At 39.3% G+C, this 20,854-nt stretch overlaps 1 protein-coding gene across 1 annotated transcript in view; it reads right to left on the bottom strand.

Moving 5' to 3' along the window:
• GPM6A (glycoprotein M6A) overlaps window positions 1-20,854 on the bottom strand; it is a 130,587-nt gene that overhangs the window by 32,604 nt on the left and 77,129 nt on the right. Inside the window, exon 2 of the mRNA XM_082863935.1 lies at window positions 1,503-1,695. Coding sequence (XP_082720061.1) covers window positions 1,503-1,695 — 193 coding nt within the window. The remainder of the gene's footprint in view (window positions 1-1,502; window positions 1,696-20,854) is intronic.

Genomic DNA, 20,854 nt, shown 5'->3' with positions numbered 1-20,854 from the left:
CTTTTTCCTAAAAATTTTGCTATCTCTATGTCCCTGGGAACGTGCCCTCCAGCCCCCAAGGAGGGAATTCTTGCTCTATTACTTGATAGAAACGTGCATCTCTTTTCACTTCTCATTTTCATGGAACTCAGCAACATTAATGAATAAAATAACAAATACAGTTTATGAGCAATACTGTGTTCAAGACGATCTGACTGCAGCTGATGGATTATTTTAAAAATTTAGAAATACGATGTATCCTCTGATACTGGAGTTGGAGAAAAGCTATCTTCCATCTAGAATGGTGTCCAGGGTGACCAAGGGTTGTCTTAGATTAGGGTCTTAGCTTATAGTTTACCCTGTCAGAAGGAATTGCCCCGGGTGAATAAGAAGTGTGATTAACCTCTTTTCGTGGAAGTGGTAAGAGCAAAAATGCACCGTCACCCTAACCAGCCATACGACCGCTCCGGTTTGTAACTCTAGAAGCATCTTATGCCAGAAAGAAGTATGTATCAGTTAAGAAGTGTTGAATTTATTGAGAATAACAAAATAAAGCAACGTGAAAAACATTATAATCACATAGTATCCAGAAGCATGAAATAGATTTAAGAAGTTGTACGGGCAACACACAATACAATAGAAAGTTTACTATCAGCTGAGATTATAAAATAAAGTGAGTAAATAATTTATTTTCTTTTTGTGGGCGAGAAATCACTGAATAAATAACCCGAATTGGGAATTTATTTGGAAAAAAAATTCCTCTGTAATTCAATCTTAAAATTTTGCTCTCTGGAAACTTAGGCAATATGGGACTGAAACTTGAACACTAAACTCTTTTCTACTTCCAGACTATGTTTGAATTATGTTTTTTTTAAAAAAATATTAACATCACCATAGTTTAGTGATCCCAGGAGTTTACATTTATGGGTAAAATGTATATTTTAAGCATAATTGGTGCTTGTAAAAAGGTGCTCAATATTTCTTATGTTTATCATTTTACAGAAGTCGATAAGACCCTTTCAAAATGTCCACTTAGGTAGTCACATCATTTCTAGGAGGCAGGAAATAATGATGATATCACACCCATGGTTGAGTTAAAATTTTTTAAAAGTTGGGAGTAGCCACAGAGTTTGGGTGATTTTCCTAGAATCAGAAGCAGAGTATACACTTATACCTGGCTCTGATTCTATATTCTGTTCTATTCTGCTAGAACAGCCTCTGCTCAAATTAGAAGAGCGAGAGAAATGCAAGTATTCCACTTAATGGTAACTGAATGTTGGATAAAACTTTACAGGCAAATTAAAACACAAATTAAGTCCAGATTAAGTTGGCCTCTGATCTTCTGCTGTGTACCTTCCTGTTTTCATGGTAAGGGTCAGTGTCCTTTTGACTCACGTATATACCCTAAGAGTACTTTTTCTTCTATATAACACTGCCTCGCTTAACTCTAGATCCCTATTTATTCAACACACAGCAATGTGCACATACATTCTCAAAATAACAAGTGATACCAGATGACCTACATGGTAAAGACGTCCAGCGTATCTCCCGCAGTTCTGGCCATCTCAAAGTAGGTTTGCAGGATGTTAACAGTTCCAGAAAGAGCTTCATGACCACAGCCGCAGAATAGGGCAACTCCAGCGTAGAGCAGGATGGTGGCAATCAGAGAGGCATAAGGAATGCCTCCCAGGCATTTAATACAGCACTCAAAACACCCTGCAAAAGTCCAACAGGAAGAAAGTTAGAAATTCGTATTTTTATTAATCTTATTGAACTTTTTTCCAAACTTAAGCATTATGGAAAACATATTTGCATTTATAGATGACATCAGGTCAACCATGTAAATCAAGTCCTAGAGTGTCCTGGAAGGTATAAAAATCAAGTTTCTTAATGATAATCCCATGCTCCACAGACAGGAGAATGATTACTTCTGCTGAGGGCTTCCTCTTCTACCCCCAAACCAGAGAAGTCCTTCCTTCCCAACTCAGTAAGATACTGTCAGAGTAGAAAAGAGAGACCTGGAAAGGGTTAGAATCTTGACTCCACCACTGTGTGTTTTGGGGCAAGTTTATTCTTTTGAATTCAACATTTGAAGGTGACAGTAAAGAAGGTTACAGTAAAGCTTTCCCTCAAATGTTCTTGTGAGCATTAAATGAGTTAATACAGAAAACAGTGCATGATTGGATAAAGAAGATGTGGTACATATATGCAATGGAATATTACTCAGCCATAAAAAATAATGTCATTTGCAGTGACATGGATGGACCTAGACATCGTCATACTGAGCGAAGGAAGTCAGACAGAGAAAGACAAATATCATATGATATTGCTTATTTGTGGAATCTTAAAAAATGGTAAAAATAAACCTATTTACAAAGAAATAGAGTCACAGATGTGGAAAACAAACTTATGGTTACCAAGGGGGAAAGGGTGGTGGAAGGGATAAATTGGGAGATTGGGACTGACATATACACTTTACTATATATAAAACAGATAACTAATAAGAACCTGCTATATAGCACAGGGAACTCTATTCAATACTCTGTAGTGACCTATATGGGAATAGAATCTAAAAAAGACTGGATATATGTATATGTATAACCGACTCACTTTGCTGTACACCCAAAACTAACACAACATTGTAAATCAACTATACTCCAATAAAAATTAATAAAAAAAATAAAATAGTGCATGACACAGAGTCACTACTCAGTAAATGTTACATCTACCATCACTGGATGTAATTTTAACTATTATTAATATTAAGTATTACTGTGTTGTAATATGGTTTCCAAAAATTGGCCACAGTAATTACTTTTGCTTTTTGAAGTTTCATCATTTTAGTCCTTCATTTTCAAAAGGTGGCTTTCAACTAGTCTGAAACATCAGATAACCTTGGTTGTTAATATTCAAAATAAGGATCCGAATTTTCTAGTCAGTCAGCTGTTAGGCATCTTCTTCTAAGGGATTAACTAGAAATGTTTGAGTATATATGTTTTGCAATAAGAAATATGAGATACTATTTGCCAGACACTGGTGAGAAAGGAACATTTAGACTAGAGGCTGACAACTAAGAGGAACGCCTATGTGATCTGTTTTACTTCTGTCCACCTCTGTCCTTCGCTGCTTCCCCACACATATCCTATTCCAAAGATTTCCTCCTACTTCTCTCCTTTTGCAAATTTTTGATCAAACTTTCTTTTATAATGCTGAAACTTCTCAAGCTCTCTCCGTGTGATTGACTTTTTCTTTCTTCAGAAACAAATAACAAATGATATTGGAAAATGGATTGTTAGGTATTGTACTTAATTAAGTCATGGAAAGATCTGTGTTTCCCTGAAAAAAATACGGCTATTGTTTATTTTTTGGGCAGGTTCTTATCAGTTATCTGTTTTATACATATTAGTGTCTTCATGTCAATCCCAATTTCCCAGTTCATCCCACCACCCCCACTCCCACCCCCGCCACTTTCCCCCCTTGGTGTCCATACTTTTGTTCGCTACATCTATGCCTCTATTTCTGCCTTGCCAACCAGTTCGTCTGTACCATTTTTCCAGATTCCACATATAAGCGTTAATATATGATATTTATTTTTCTCTTTCTGACTTACCTCACTCTGTATGACAGTCTCTAGTGTGTTTTATCAATAATGCATATATGTTTATAGCAATATCTGAAACATGCAGTGACTGCAAAGTTCCTGTGTGAAGTAACTTTACATTCGGAAGATGGGCTAGTCTGCTATTGTAATATTGATCATTTAACTAACTTTCTTAAAAGAATCATGGATCATCTCGTCTGTCGCAGGAGAGGTTAAAAAGAAGTGTGAACACCACCCCACTTCCGTAGCTCTTGCTTGCATAGGAAGAATCATTTCCTGAACTTTCTGCCCCCGACACACATAACACACACACACAATGTGGGGAAGTAGAAAAGGTTAGAACAGCTTGACACTTCACGTGATAGGAAGAAATCTCACTGGCAGATGGGTGAGACACTGTGTGTAGTATCTGAATGTCACTGAACACAGTTTCGAGTGGAGATTAACAGGGTAGCAGAAAAATCTTTGGACTAGTCTCTGTCTCACCATGCTGTAAAATTTTCATCTTACTGATCATTTAAAAATAAAGAGAAAAACTAAAATTGGTACCAACCCAAAGAAGAGTTACTCCTAACTTTGGCAAGTGCCCCAAACAGCCCCATGATCTCAAATCCCAGTCCTTTGTGATTTCCTCCCTATTTTTCAAGAATCTAAGAGTGAGGACTTTCTACTGCAGACACTGAGGTGTCAAACCCAGATGAAAGTATCCAACAAAACCCTTAAGAGTAGGAGTCAAATATACAGGGGAAGAGTCCAAACACCAAATTCGTAGATAGGAATTACCTTTGCTGATCCTACACTTAAAGCTTTTAACAGACTAAAGATAAAATCAGAACGAGAATGGCTCAGGAGCAAATGAAGTGGTAAGCCCACTGATGGTCACCAAACTGCTATCGAGGATTTCTGACTAATTTTGTTACTAATTCAGAGTCACTTTCTGCTTATTCCATGTTTTCTCTACTGTGGTTTAGCTGGACCAATACTAGCCTCCATGCAAGCAAGCTTAGTTACTTAGACTATATATGTGCGGTGGGAGGGGACACTATATATTCGTGTTGTATTCTATAGCATTAAGTATAGCTTTAACTGAATATTGCTTTTTAAATTTAGAAAAACATGAGATAAATTTCAATACTGAGAAAACCCAAATTGACAAGCCTGAGTTAATAGGCATTTCTAAATGAGTTTAAGATCTCCAAATTATGATGACCTTTTTTTATATATAAATTAATTTATTTTATTTATTTTTGGCTGCGTTGGGTCTTCGTTGCTGTGCGTGGGCTTTCTTTAGTTGCGGCGAGCAGGGGCTGCTCTTTGTTGCGGTGCGTGGGCTTCTCATTGCCGTGGCTTCTCTTGTTGCAGAGCACGGGCTCTAGGCGTGTGGGTTTCAGTAGTTGTGGCTCGCGGGCTCAGTAGTTGTGGCTCGCGGGCTCTAAAGCTCAGGCTCAGTAGTTGTGGTGCACGGGCTTAGTTGCTCCGCGGCATGTGGGAATCTTCCCGGACCAGGGCTCGAACCCGTGTCCCCTACATCGGCAGGTGGATTCTCAACCACCAAGCCACCAGGGAAGCCCCAAGATCTCCAAATTAAATAGAAATGTTTCTTTTACTTTCTATTTAAATGCTGTCCCTTAAATCCCTCAGGATTATATTACCCCTACGGATAAGCACAAATTCCTCTAAGGCTCCATTACTACCGGGTCAGGCTAGAATCTTTCCATTTCAGTCCTGATCCTCTGCAAAACTTTTACTCAAAGTAAGAAACGTCAAGCACCTCATCAGGCACATTTTGTACCAGAATGGGCTGGATCCTAACTGCCCTCACTCTTCCGCGGTCCCGAGTTGCTGTTGGATTTTAAAGAAGGCTCTCAGAACTCCCATCGGGGGAAGCAGCGCACCATTTCACAGTACTCCCTCCAGCTGCCAGAATCCCACGTAGCTGCTGGCAGGGGAGCTTCTTTCCGCCCACAGTGAGGACCAGCCTTGGCAGAGCTGCAGAGTTACCATAGCAACCGAGCTCCGGGGTCCAGGATATGCTCTCAACAATAATCTTTTAAGGCTGAGGACTCTGCTGCCACCCATCACCATGTTTTTACTGCACCTCAAATGAGAAACCACTCCATTAAATGAATATCAGTGAAAGTATAATAAGTGGAATGCTGGCACTGGAGAAAATACCTTGCTTGAGAAAACTCTCTATTAAAAACAATACAATTACTTTGCACAGGAAACATTTTCAATATTAGATATGATGACTGATTCTCAAATAGAGCTGGTGGTTGAAATACTGAACCCAGAATTTACATGCCATAGACCTACCTGTATACACAAAGAAGCATTTCTCAAATCCAGTTCCCGTATTTTCTCACAGTGACTTAATACTATGCTTTTACTTTCACGTAAAAAAAAGAAATTACGAGACTTTCTTTTCAACACACTCTGCAACGTGTCTGAAAATTTCAAAGAAAATAAAAGCTCTTGAGATAGTCTACGTTTTTTTAAAATGAGATATGTGCTTAATTTGCTTTCATTTAAACGTTGTGAAATAAACACAAGCCTTGTTCACTCCACAAAGTGCACCAAAATAAATAAAGGAAAAAGACCTTAAATAACAAGAAAGAGAGCCTGAGAGACAGAGAACTGAGAAGAGAGGCCAACACAATGGCAGATCCTGGAAGAGAGACTGACAAGAGACTGACAATGTATTCACTGATAAATTTTTCCCAACATCGTTTACCAATGAGTTGATTCTTTCTCTTCCAACCTACCATATCACCTTTGTCATTATCAAGTATGCACAGAGGTCTGAGTCTGTTTGTGGGCTCTCTATTCTGTTCCATTGGTCTATTGTCTATTGGTCTATCCCCAGGCCTTGGAATCTGTCTTGGTTTGTGGTGGAGAAAATTCCCCAAACTTGGTCATCTTCTTATGTGTATCATGCTATTCGCGGATGGCTCTATTGCATTAACATATACATTTTAGAAACAGTTTGTCTGATTCCACAATTTATTGGGGTTCTGTTTTTTTTTTTTTTTTTTTTTTTGCGGTACGCGGGCCTCTCACTGCTGTGGCCTCTCCCGTTGCGGAGCACAGGCTCCGGACGCGCAGGCTCAGCGGCCATGGCTCACGGGCCCAGCCGCTCCGCGGCATGTGGGATCTTCCCGGACCGGGGCACAAACCCGCGTCCCCTGCATCGGCAGGCAGACTCTCAACCACTGCGCCACCAGGGAAGCCCCTGATTGGTATTTTTATACTGATTTTGCATCTAGAAATTTTGCAAAATTCTTTTTTTGATCCTATGAATTATTTTGATTCTGGGAATTAGTTTAAGTTTGTGTTGATAATCATCCCATCTGTGAAAATTTTGAGCTTTGTCTCTTACTGTTCATTATTTATACGTTTTTACTGACCTTTCTCTTCACTTCACTCTGTTCCTTTACCATTATGTGTGATGTTCGCTATTGGTTTCTTGGTTATAGAAGGTCTCTTCAATTTTGAATTCCATAACAGGCTTTTCCCCTTCTGTTGAAATAATTTTATGTTTTTTCTTTTTACCTGCCATTTCAATGTTTTTTTCAATTTTCCACTAAATGTATTCCTGAGAAAATTCCAACTGAGTCATACTGTATTTTTTAATACATTGCTGAATTTGTCATGCTAACATTTTGCTCAATGCTTTTGTATGTATCGATTCATTCCACAAATAGCTATCAGGGCCTCACCAGGTGCCAGGAACTTCACTAATTGCTGGAACTGTGGAATTAATAAAAAAAGAAACTGCTGCTCTCATTCTAGAGGTGGGAAACAGACAATAAACAAGATGCAGAAGTAATTTATGTGAGAATGTGAAAAGTACAAAGAAAAGCAAAACATGAAAGAGGGGTAAGGAATATCGGAATAATTCAGGGAAGGAATAACTGAGATGACATTTTTTTTTTTTTTTTTTTTTTTGCGGTACCGGGGCCTTTCACTGTTGTGGCCCCTCCCGTTGCGGAGCACTGGCTCCGGACGCGCAGGCTCAGCGGCCGTGGCTCACGGGCCCAGCTGCTCTGCAGCATGTGGGATCTTCCCGGATCGGGGCACGAACCCGCATCCCCTGCATCGGCAGGCAGACTCTCAACCACTGCGCCACCAGGGAAGCCCTGAGATGACGTTTTTTAAAAGGTGGGAAGGAGGTAAAGGAGGCAGGCAGGAGACTCTCTGGGTGCAGAGGGTTTCCAACAGAGGAAAAGTGCATGTGAATGTCCTGAGGCAGGTGTGTGTGTAGCTTATTTGAGGAAAATCTAAGAAGTCAGGGGCAGTAAAATAGATTGAAGCTGAAACAAAAGAACATGAGATGAGATGATGAGATGAAAAATGCAGTGGGTTAGGACAGGGATGTTAATGAATGTGACTGGCATCTAATTTTTGCTTTCTTGCTTTGAAATCAAGTGTATACTAAGCCTGGTAAGGTGAGCTCCTTTTTCTACACCCTGGAGTTGTTCCCATCAGGTTTAGCTGCATAAGAAATATTTGGTAGGACCAGCCGGTAAAACCATCCAGGCCACTTGTGTACTTTACGGGAAGAAGTTCACTGATCTAATTAGTTACAGAACTAATCAAATTTTCTATTTCTTCTTAAGTCTGTTGTTTGCTAATAAGTTCAGTGTTGTAGGCATTTGTAAACTTATTATAAGATTTAAAACTTATGATGAAGTTTTATGTAACTTTTATAGTATTTTTAACTTATTCATCACCTGCATATATTTCCTTTTGTTTTCCCTGATGATTTCAATTCCCTCCCTTCTTTCCTTCTTTCCTTCCTCTATCCTCTCTGACCCCACCTCTCTTTCCTCCTCTTTCTCTCTTTTCTTTCTCTATTCTTAAAGTGCATCAGTCAGCATAGCATGGGTTTTGTTCTACGTTTGCTACCCCAAAAAATCAGTGACTTCAAATGTCACATTTTATTTTTCAATCAGATGATAATATTTCCATCCAAGGTTAGTAGTGGGGTTCTCTGACCATTCAGAAACTCAGGCTGATGAAGGGGATGTTACTTTGAGCACTGCCAGTCGTCACATCAGAATTAAAAACATCAGGAAAGTCTCACTCTGACAAATACCCAGGGCTGCAATGATAGTGCTATTTCTACTCGCAATCCAATGCCTAGAAAGTCACATGCCTCCCCTCAACCGCACAGAACAAAAAGTGCAATTCTACCATGTTTGCACAGGACAGGGGTCCATAAATGCTTAGGCAATAGCCTTAATGGCTATTGTAATAAGTAATGCCAATGGGTTTTCAATATTATTCTTCTTTTCAAATAACTCATTTTGCATGATTACCTTATGCTTCCTTAATTTCTGTTCTTTTTTTTTTTTAAGTTACCCTTTTACTTATTTATTGGCTGCATTGGGTCTTCCTTGCTGCGTGTGGGCTTTCTCTAGTTGTGGCGAACGGGGGCTGCTCTTCGTTGCAGTGCACGGGCTTCTCATTGCGGTGGCTTTTCTTGTTGCGGAGCATGGGGTCTAGGCGTGTGGGCTTCAGCAGTTGTGGCACGTGGGCTCAGTACTTGTGGCTCACGGGCTCTAGAGCACAGGCTCAGTAGCTGTGGCGCACAGGCTTAGTTGCTCCGCAGCAGGTGGGATCTTCCCGGACCAGGGCTCGAACCCGCGTCCCCTGCATTGGCAGGCGGATTCTTAACCACTGTGCCACCAGGGAAGTCCTTTAATTTCTGTTCTTAAATTACCTCTTTTGTTTTCACTTTCTATGGGAGTATTTTGCTCTACATTTCGTCATGTCTTGAGATGGATGCTGAGCTATTAATCTTTAGTCTTTCTTCTTTTCTAATACAAACATTTAAAGAGATAAGGTTCCGTTCTAAGTTTGCTTGAGTGAGTTCCACAAGTTCTAATTTGCAAACTGTTCATTGTTGTCCAGTTATAAGAATTTTCTAAAGCCTATTGTGATTTGTTTCTGAAACATAATTTATTTATATATTTGTTTTCTTTGAATTTTTTTTTTTTTTAGTTTCCAAATACATGAGGCTTTTTTTCTATTTTTTTGGCGTGTTTTGTGTCTGTATCTTAATTGCACGGTTGTTATGTAGAGAAAATGGCTTACGGGGCAGCAGTCTTTTGGAATTTATGATGATTTCCTTTAGGTCAAAACTTAGACTTGAGTTTCTCAGTCTCTAAAGATAGCAGAAATTAAGGTCACAAACTCACAGGAAACCTGGCCTGTGAGCTGTCTCAGATTCTGAGGCAACATTTGCCCTCCTCAACCCACCCAAGGTAAAGGACAGGTCACTTTCTTCTGTCCTACACAGAAATTTTGTCATCATTGCTATTCTGTTTATTTTTTGTTTCATCTCATTTTTTTTTCATGGTTTAGGCTCCTGCAAAAGACTTTTAGAGTCCTGGATGTTGTACTGTATATCTCAAGTTGATTCCCTGTCTAGGAACTCGGCTGTTCCCTAATCCCTGCTTCCAGGACATCACACGTAAAGCCAAGAAGACCAGAACATCAAGGTGACCACAGAGCCTGCCGTTAGCGCAAAGCTACCTTGCTTATCCCTTTGAACTCCTCTTTAACTTTATTTTTGGCTTCTGAGGACTCTGCTTACTCTCTTGCAAGTGTACCAATGTATACTTACATAAGTAAATATATTTTAGTTATATCTGCATGTTAAATATGTATATTTTAAATACACACACATATTAATTCCACAATTTAAACTGCTTTACAAAAGCAAAGTTTTCTATGTTTTTTAGTCGACCATACTGCTGCGAGTTCACTGTTTATTACAAAGGGACAACAAAAGATCACTAGGTATTTGAGGAACACCTCCAACTTGAAAGAAGGAAACAAAGCTAAATAAACGCAAAGGGAGCTCAGAGATACGAGAGGCAAAGCAGGCAGCATGCACGCACGTGCGTGTGCGCGCACACACACGTTCCTATATTCCCCTAGGATATAATTAAACACACTGTATTATTGAAGTAAGAGTGGATGCTAAACATAGGTAACTGCAAAAAATTAAAAGCTCTTATTAAGTAAGAATATGATGGCAGAAGTTTAAGATTTAATGGATGGGCTAGAAGACAAAGAAAATCTATGTCAAAGAACAAAAAGATGGAGACGGAAATTGGACAGAAACGATGAGCAGCTGAGAAGATCAGATGAAGTCCAATTTCGACCTTCAAAGAGAATGACGTCCAACAAGAAAACCAGAGAAAATGAAGACTACCCAGCCAATCATCAAATACCATGAAACAGTACATCGACTCTAGAATTGAAGATCGCGCATCTCTAGATGGACAGGACTTTTCTTCATGGGCTGGTTACACACACACACACACACACACACACACACCACTGCTTCCCCTACAGCCACGCGATACCAAGAAGAAGAGAGGCCTGGGACTGGATGTGTGGCTCTTCCCATTACAGCAAGTGGGGTCATGGAAACGAGTGTCTTAGACAAAGCCATCGTCAGACGAGGGAGATGGGAAGTTATCCACTAAAGGGAAAGCAGATGACTTTTCAGAGGACTATTTCTGAAGACTTGTAACAATGCCATTTGGCCTTAGGGTCCTTAAGTGTCTGTGGAAATCTTAGTGGCATGAAGACAACCTCACTTTCTCTTATCCTATTATACAAGGAAACATGTCCCGTGCGTGGAAACAGTATAGCCACCGTGAAGTCAAGACTGGACTGTACTAGGTTTATCTCACATGCTCATTCCATCGTTCCATGTCTTGCTCGCAACACGGGCACCGAATCACTATATCAATATACAGTGAATGTTTTTAAGCACCTACTAGTTCTACATCCTGAGTCTACAGGAGTGACAAAAAATATGATCTCTACCTACTAGTAGTGAGAAACAAATAAGCCTACATACTAGTGGGAAATAAAATCAGAAATTTCTTGCACCTTTTCACAAAGTTTTCCAAGAATATTCTACCTGAATATTTAGTATTGTTGTGATGTCGTGCGTGTTCAGTCAGCACAGCCAGAATCACCATATTCATCAACAAACCAGGAAGAGTGGCAGTGGCCTTGGAGTTCAAAGTTATTCAGCGAATGGAAAATGCCCTTGGTGGGAAGTGTAGCATACTCGAAAGATGAGCAATAAGGTGAGAGTTCAAAATTGTGCTTGTGAAGAATTTTTTATACTGTAAAGTTTATAGCAAACAGAATCTCTAACACTAACCCTCTGATTAATGACATCATCATCTAAACTTTTTTTGTGTGTGTGGTACGTGGGCCTCTCACTGTTGCGGCCTCTCCCGTTGCGGAGCACAGGCTCCGGACGCGCAGGCTCAGCGGCCATGGCTCACAGGCCCAGCCGCTCCGCGGCATGTGCGATCTTCCCGGCCCGGGGCACGAACCCGTGTCCCCTGCATCGGCAGGCGGACTCTCAACCACTGCGCCAGCAGGGAAGCCCCATCATCTAAACTTTTAAAGCCTCTTAGAATATAGCTCAAATAATCCCCCAATATTATTGAAATGCTATTAACATTTATTTAAATATAGTCCTGGCCTAAACAAAGTACAGAGTTAAATATTTGAATAATGCAGGACCAAGTGGGATTATCAAGAATACTAACGCACATAACAGGTTTTAAATTTAAATATTTTAGTCATTGCTACAGTACTACGCTTAAACAAATCAGTTCCTAATTTTAAAAGGAACATCTTGGTGAAGGGAAAGAATACGCAGAGTTTGGAGATATTCTTTATACCCTCCTAAATTTGTGGCTGGCTACCAAAATCGCCAGGGATTTTCTCAAAAACAGAGATCCTAGGATCCCCTCCATTGAAACCTTTGCTGTTTTTATCAAGTACCTCAGCTGATTCTGATGTACAGATGTAACAGCATACAGAAACCACGCAGTATTATATAAAATCATATTAAATATCTAACCTACTTTAAAACAAGTTGATAAACCAGATATACATGTAATACAGGGATTAAGCAGGATTCACTCTAGGAATTTTGTACAGATTATTAAACAAAGTATGCAGTTTATAACTAAATGACATCAATAAGAATTTTTTTTGAACGGTTCCAATGCATCAGAAACAGTGCCAAGACTTTTAATGTACTGATGGGTGTCATCTCCACAGTAACCCTACGAAGGGGGTATAATTCCATACGGGTAATTTCTCAAATGATTATTGAGGGCTGGTATTGAAAAGTATGTGAAAGCCTGTGTATAGTGAATTTTCCAGAAGAATGATGACATTTTCCTTTTAAAAATGTTTTTATTATGGACATTTAATATTATTATTTACAACTGAGAGTTTAAAAAAATATATCGCTAATTACAGAACAATCTGTACTGGTCAACATGACTTAGCAAGAATGTTTTGATTAATTAAACTCACTTCCCTAAGGCAGAAAAGTTAATTGTTTCAGTAATGATTAGAACCATTCTCTTCCGACTGTGAGAAATAAGCCCTTAGGATGAGGGAGCCGTCAGGTGGAGAAAGGTTTCTGAGGTGCAATCAGAGCAATCCCTGGAAGGGAAAAAAGTGGGGCCCCCAAACTGGTCTGAGCTGCAGACACCTGGGAGGTGTTTGCAGAAGACATCTTCCTTGTTCAGATGATGTTCCGAGATCAGTTAAAACCCTCACGTTCCCCTGTAAGGACTGAGCCAGTCACCACAGATACCAGCATGGCTGCGTCCTCACAACACTCAGGCCTATGTTCAAACAAATGCCGTTTGTTTATTTTGGGGGTTATGCTGCCTAATGAGCCAACGCAAAGATGTGTTAGCTTAAGACGAAAATATATTACAGTTTCTCATAGTTGCACGGGTTTATTGGACCCCGATGGAGAGTTTTCACGTGGGATCATTCAAGCCCTTGCAGCCAAAAGATGAATGGGGTCAGGAGTCATCTGATTCTTTGATTGAGCTGGTTCCTCCACCTGCATGTGTCGTCAAGCACCCCAGCTAGCACGCCTGCAACAGCTGAGGACTTCCTAGGAATATCTCATTTCCGGTGGCCTCTCGCAGAGGCTACTTAAGCTGTCGCACAGCACGGGGAGGCATGATGGATGGCTTCTATCAAAGCAGGAGCTCCCAGACAGAGAAAGCAAACATTTCCAGTCTTCTTAAAGGCTGAGCTCAGAAATGGGCCACGCTGTACTGTCAGAGTAGTCACAGGAAGCGCAGATTCTCCAGTGTAGGGAAACTGACTCCAAGCCAGGATGGGAGGAGTGCTAAAGAATGCGCAGCCATCTGCAATCTGCCACAAGATCATCCAGTTTAAAACTGAACCTTCGGGCTTCCCTGGTGGCGCAGTGGTTGAGAGTCCGCCTGCCGATGCAGGGGACGCGAGTTCGTGCCCCGCGCCGGGAAGATCCCACACGCCGCGGAGCGGCTGGGCCCGTGAGCCATGGCCGCTGAGCCTGCGCGTCCGGAGCCTGTGCTCCGCAACGGGAGAGGCCACAACACTGAGGGGCCCGCGTACCGCAAAAAAACAAAACAAAACAAAAACTGAACCTTCTACCCCAAGGATCACGTTGTTTTTGTCCAGGACACCACTCATTGACATTTGACACACTTTTAATCTAATTTGTTGACTTTATTGAACCTCTTTGCCAAAATGAAAAAGCCGTGAAAAATTTCTGGGTTGTGTTCATTTTGTATGCCTACTTCCTAGAACAGAATCACACATGGTAGATGCTCAATTCACATGTGTTGCATAAATGAATTAATTGGAACATCTGTCCCCAAAAACCAGTTAGGACAGGTGATAAAGAGGTCATTAGCTCCAAACCTTCCACCATGTCTACCCTGCAGACAAACGTCAGAATCATGATAATTTCCTACTTTGTGACCAAGAAGAGAAACTTGGGGAATACAAATTGGTTGCAACATTGTTTTTCCTTTTTTTTGGTCCCATATCTTAAAAAAAAAAAGTTTATTTTTCTTTTGAAATAATTGGTAAAGAGTTATTTATGCAGGTTTGCAGGGGAGATAATTAACAAGCCTTCCTGGAATGTATTATCATAATTTTGTAGAAGAAAAAACTGGGATTAGGATGCTCATCATACAGTATCATATGGGTAAGTACCTGCCAGTGCTTGGATTTGTACTAAATATATTTGTCTGTAAAATATATTTGCTTTAATAATACATCACATCACATCAATATGACTCTCCACCAAACAAAATAAACACACAGACTTCTAGATCAAGGACAACAAAGTCAAATCAAAACTACAATGATATCATCTCACACCAGTCAGAATGGTCATCATCAAAAAGTCTACAAACAATAAATGCTGCAGAGGGCGTGGAGAAAAGGGAACCCTCTTGCCCTGTTGGTGGGAATGTAAATTGATGCAGCCACTATGGAGAACACCATGGAGGTTCCTTAAAAAACTAAAAATAGAACTACATATGACCCGGCAATCCCACTACTGGGCATGTACCCTGAGAAAACCATAATTCAAAAAGAGTCATGTACCAAAATGTTCATTGCAGCACTATTTACAATAGCTAGGACATGGAAGCAACCTAAGTGTCCATTGACAGATGAATGGATAAAGAAGATGTGGCACATATATACAATGGAATATTACTCAGCCATAAAAAGAGACGAAATTGAGTTATTTGTGGGGAGGTGGATGGACCTAGAGTCTGTCATTCAGAGTGAAGTAAGTCAGAAAGAGAAAAAAAAAATACCGTATGCTAACACATATATATGGAATCTAAGAAAAAAAAACGTCATGAAGAACCTAGGGGTAAGACAGGAATAAAGACACAAACCTACTAGAGAATGGACTTGAGGACGCGGGGAGGGGGAAGGGTAAGCTGGGACGAAGTGAGAGAGTGGCATGGACATATATACACTACCAAATGTAAAATAGATAGCTAGTGGGAAGCAGCCGCATAGCACAGGGAGATCACCTCGGTGCTTTGTGACCACGTAGAGGGGTTGGGTAGGGAGGGTGGGAGGGAGGGAGACGCAAGAGGGAAGAGATATGGGAACATATGTATATGTATAACTGATTCACCTTGTTGTAAAGCAGAAACTAACACACCATTGTAAAGCAATTATACTCCAATAAAGATGTTAAAAAAAAAAAAAAGGAACAACAAAGAAAGAGTCCAAGGAGGATTCTGAGCGCTTACATTTCAAACAGATGAAAATTAAATTCCAAACAGAAGAAGCTGATGATATTGACAATAAAGGTAAAAGTCACCAGCCTCCTAAGCAAACTAATTCAGGAAAAGAGAATAGTGTTTTTCTTAAAGTAATTTAAGATATTTACTCGTGCTCAGGAAAATTTTACATGATTTTGAAAATATCTGTTAAGTACTGCTGCAAAATATTGTGGTGCCTGGATATGTTTTTTCTGAAGCAGCTTTGCCTTCCTAATAATGGGTGTATTCTCTGTCTTACCTCACATAACACTAATTCAAAAGCTGGAGGAAGTATTTCAAAACGTAAGTGGAGCTGTATCACTCTCCTGCTTGAAATCCTTCCCTGACTTTCTATCAGGTTTGTTCACCAGTACACCTTCCGTCAGCTGCCTGCACAGCGGAGTGCCGCTTGTGATCTCTGCAGCATCACTTCCCACCCGGAGTGGCCGGCGCTGCACACCAGCCGCAATGGCCACCTTTCAGTGCCTTGAAGACAAGCCTTTGCACCCATGCTGCCCCTCCGACGCTCTCCCCGTGTTAGGCTCCTTCCTCCCCCAAGTCTCCACGTCTCTTCCTTAGTGAGAATCCCCTTTATCATTCATGAAAGAGGATCCTATTTTCAATACTAAACAAGTCTAGTGGAAATGGTGTAGTCACTGATGATAGGGTAGAATTCCTTTAAGCACAGCATATCTTCAAGCTCATCATTCATTAACAGACATTTATTTTTTAATGATGTATTTTTCTACATCAGTACTTACCACTTGGTCACTAATGACGAGACCGCCCCAACTGTCAACATTTTGCTTTTGTTGGAATTTTATACTACAGCAGAGTAGCAGTGGTATTAACTGTCATTTCCATATATGTACATACACATGAGCAATAAAATTAAAAATAATCTTCACTTAAGTCTCTTTAGATAAACAGACTTGTCAAGACAACTAGAAAGAAGGAAGGACCTGGTGATGAAATGGATCCTCTGGGAAAAATTGGGGATCTGCTGTTTTAACGGAAAATACCTCATACTTCAATACTTACGAGAATTACACAATTAAGCCTGCACTTTTCATTCTTGGCTAATATGGTGAACCACGTATTATAAAAAATTTTTTAAATGTCTTCTGCACATCACGAAGGAGCTGCTATAATTGCCCAGAATTTTCAGTGTGATAAGGTGTTCTGTGTTGTGAAGTAAACATTATGCGTTACATAATGAAGCAATACGGCATTAGGTTATTTTTAAACTTTAAACAGTATATACGGTTTTGTGAAATTGCACCAATTAAATATAGCAGTCTGGATTCTAGATCAAGTATCCTAATATTCTACGATTATATTGCTACTTTAAAAATAACAAAAGAATAAGGAAATTTTAAAAATTAATCTTAAAAAATAATAACATTTACATTTTAAAAATTAAATTGGTGAAAAAAATTAAAAAATATATTGCTCCATGTTTAAACCCTATGACAATTTTTTTAAAAAAGTATTGATCAGTGTTTTCTTTGAAACTCCAGTGAAAAAAGGCAAAATGGGATCATCATCTACAATCATAATCCAAGTAAATGATCAAATACATATTTTATATCCAACTGGAGTATACTTAAAATATAATTGAGTAACGGAGGATCTGTGTCCTTAACCCCTAACTTGTTCAAGGGTCAACTATATATATAAATCAATTTGCATTTCCTGCATAGTTTTTCTTTGCTTCCATGTCTTTCTTTAGATAACTTCTTCCATCAGAACTACATGTTACAAACAGATATATATCTGTATAAAAACCTCATGTAATATTCCATGGGTAAGAGACATTAAAGTATACTCCCAATTGCTGAATATAAAAAAAGATATATATATATAATTGAGTAATTTGAAGACATTCTTGAAAATAAAAATATAACTTTAAAAGTTAGTGACTAAAAGAACTATGTAGGGCTTCCCTGGTGGCGCAGTGGTTGAGAGGCCGCCTGCCGATGCAGGGGACACGGGTTCGTGCCCCGGTCCGGGAAGATCCCACAGGCCGCGGAGCGGCTGGGCCCGTGAGCCATGGCCGCTGAGCCTGCGCTCCCGGAGCCTGTGCTCCGCAACGGGAGAGGCCACAACAGTGAGAGGCCCGCGTACTGCAAAAAAAAAAAAAAGAACTATGTAATAATCCCAAATTATGAATTAAAGTTGTGGAAGAAAAATTAGAAAATAAAAAAATATAAATTCTCTTTTTAAAGATAGTGTGAATTACTTATGCAAAGTTTATTTCTTTAATTTAGTTTGTAGAAATTCACTATGGCATCTGCAGGTACAACCGTATTTCTCTAAACACAATGGTAGGTTTTTTAATGCAATCCGGTATTTTAGGATTTACATATTTATTCTACATTTAAAAATAGTTTTTTCAGAAAGGCAGGTATTAACATTTTCTATTTCATAGTTGCTACAAGTATACAAAAATTTGGTCTGAGACAAAATGTAAAGTCATCGTCTGAAACATGAACATGATACGAATATTTTGAAGTAGAGTTTCTTACATCAAAATGTTATTTCAGAATCTGTATGGAATAGAGAACAAAGCGAATCATCTCCTGATAATCATATTAAGATGTTTTCCCATGAACATTAGCGGAACTTTCAAAGCGAGTGTATTTTTCCACACTTAGTTTCACAGTCAGTTGGTTTTTGACCGTTAGTCGCAAGCCGTCATAATCTGTTAGAAGGAAAAGTCTCCTCCCTAGTCCTGAAGTGCTGTTAAGGGCGTCTGAATTGTCTACTGTATATTTGGAAGTAGGCAAAATGGCACCATTGCAAAGTAGAAATGTCACTGCTGCAAGCGCTATCTTTTCTCAAGTGCCAGAGACTTTAAAAAGCGAAAATAGATTTTTTTAACCAACAGGGTATTTTTCTTTTCTCTCCCTCTCCCTCTCTCATCAGAGGAGCTATGGTCCTATGCTCGGCTCCCTAACGGCCAGGGAAGTACTAGCTCAAAGTCTCTAGTAAATCTTTTGAAATGTTGTAGAGGAAATGTTGATTTTATCTGAGCCAAGCAGAGGCCTGCCATTTTGTTGCTTCTGTTACAATCTGAATGAGCACTGTAATCACAAAATACAGATGCACAGTTTTTTAATTAACAGCGATTTTCATTCCCGACTAATTTGTCCCATACTCCACATATTTCATGTCCCTTGCTCCTTTTGATCAGATCCCATATGACTCCTAGATAGTGGTGGTTGAGAAATCAAGGTTTAGAGAGAGATAAAACGACAACAAAGTAGCCTGTGAACATGTTACACGGGAATCCGCCTTTTAGCTGTTTTTGTATTCTGCTCACCACGGGGCACATCTTTAAGAGAGCTCAGCCTGTGTGTGAGAACCTGTACTTCCCATAAATCTTTTTATTTCGTGTTACTAATCCCCAGAATTTTGTGAAAACACACAAAGCTCATTTCCAGTTCCTGCCAGTCACTTCGAGCGGCTGTCGAGTTACAGTAAGAATTGCTGCAAAAGTAATAGAAGAATGTCCACGGAAAACTGCAGAGACAGATACATTACATAAAGCATTAGGTTTTTACAATCTCTAGGATATACTCTACGCTTGGGTATAGCATTCCTGTGTTGCAGTTTGCATGTGAGCTAACAATCAGCTTCTGAGATCATGCATCTTTACACATCCAGGATTTCCTATACTTTGGTTCAAGAACACAGCAAGCATGGAATAACCCCTGGGATGTACCTTCTACCTCTATTTGGTGTGTTTTTTTCTTCTTTTAGTTACCTATGTACAGGAAGGATAAGTAAACTTCAATTTCAACATGTTGCCCATTCAAATTATATTGGAAAAAAATATTACAGTCACAGCAATAGAATCAAAAGATGGAGCTTAACTCGAGGAAACCTTAGAAGTATATTTCACAATGTAAAGAAAAATAGTAATTTCTGTCTTTGGCCAGGACTGGTCACTGCTGAGGTATGATGGAAAAGAACCCTGAAGACAGTAGCACCAGAAATGTTATATTTCTGCTTTTTTCAATAAGTAGCAGTTAGTTAAACTTACCTAGTGTTTGTTTTTTTCTATTTTTAAATAAGCAAAATCTAATTTTAAAAAACTCCATTGAGGGACTGTGTGGGGTATAGAACTGGCTTTATTACCCTTAGAGCTGCTGTATAAACTCATTAGCTTAATGTTTTTCTCAAATCATTGGAAAGTCTAAGTTGGATCATCCTTTAAGACTCTGCTTACTAAATAAACACATTGGCATTAAACATGGAGGACAGTGTTTTGTATTCATGATAAAAACTGTTGACACTTCCTGCAGTTTTGACAGGTATATATGGTCAAATTTAGATAACTGAAAGGATTATTTTTATCCAACACATCTGACAATGTTCATGTTAAGACTGAACTTGGAAGTAAGTGAAAGGAATTGTAGTGAAGGACATTTAAAATTAATTAGTGACAGTGACAAATGTATTCCAATGATATGGTAATTTTTGCTACTTCCTTTGAGCTCTCAAATGTGACCAACCCCCCTACAATAATTTATAAAATTATATTATGGATAATGTATCATATGTAAAGATTTCTCTCTACTGGTAAAAATAACATTTTCTAAAAAATCCTATTAACAGTTTTAGATAATATTCTGAGAGAAGAGTTTACAGTAACTCTAGTGGTTTACTCTCATAATCAGACTGTAAATGAGATGTATACGTCCTGCTGTTTAGTTACACAAAGATGATACACATGCCTAAGATTATTTTCCTTTCACTTAAGAAACCACCACACTTGAAGTATTTCACAAACAGAACCGAATGAGGAAAATCCAGGGGAAATACGCTACAAAAGGCACCTTGACCATCTCGTGACTAGGAAGCAAATGTCCCCAAGGGACTTGGGCTCTATTTATGTTTGATCCCAAACGTTCAATGAGAGCAAAGTCACTGTCTGTTGGGATTTTCTCCCTCTTTTTCAGCATTATCATGACTCCCATTTCAACCATGTATTTGGTTTGTAAACTATATAGATGTAGCTAACTAATCAGGAAGCCTGTCCATTTAAAAATTGAGCAGGTGCTATAGTTCTAAAGAACAACCAAAAAGGATATTTCTGGAGGAGTTTGGCCAGAATACTGCATTT

Source organism: Leucopleurus acutus (genome assembly GCF_964270905.1).
Source record: "Leucopleurus acutus genome assembly, chromosome: 21".
Classification (NCBI taxonomy): domain Eukaryota; kingdom Metazoa; phylum Chordata; class Mammalia; order Artiodactyla; family Delphinidae; genus Leucopleurus; species Leucopleurus acutus.
The sequence above is the reverse complement of the archived record's forward strand: the minus strand, read 5'-3'. Positions and strand labels throughout refer to the sequence as shown.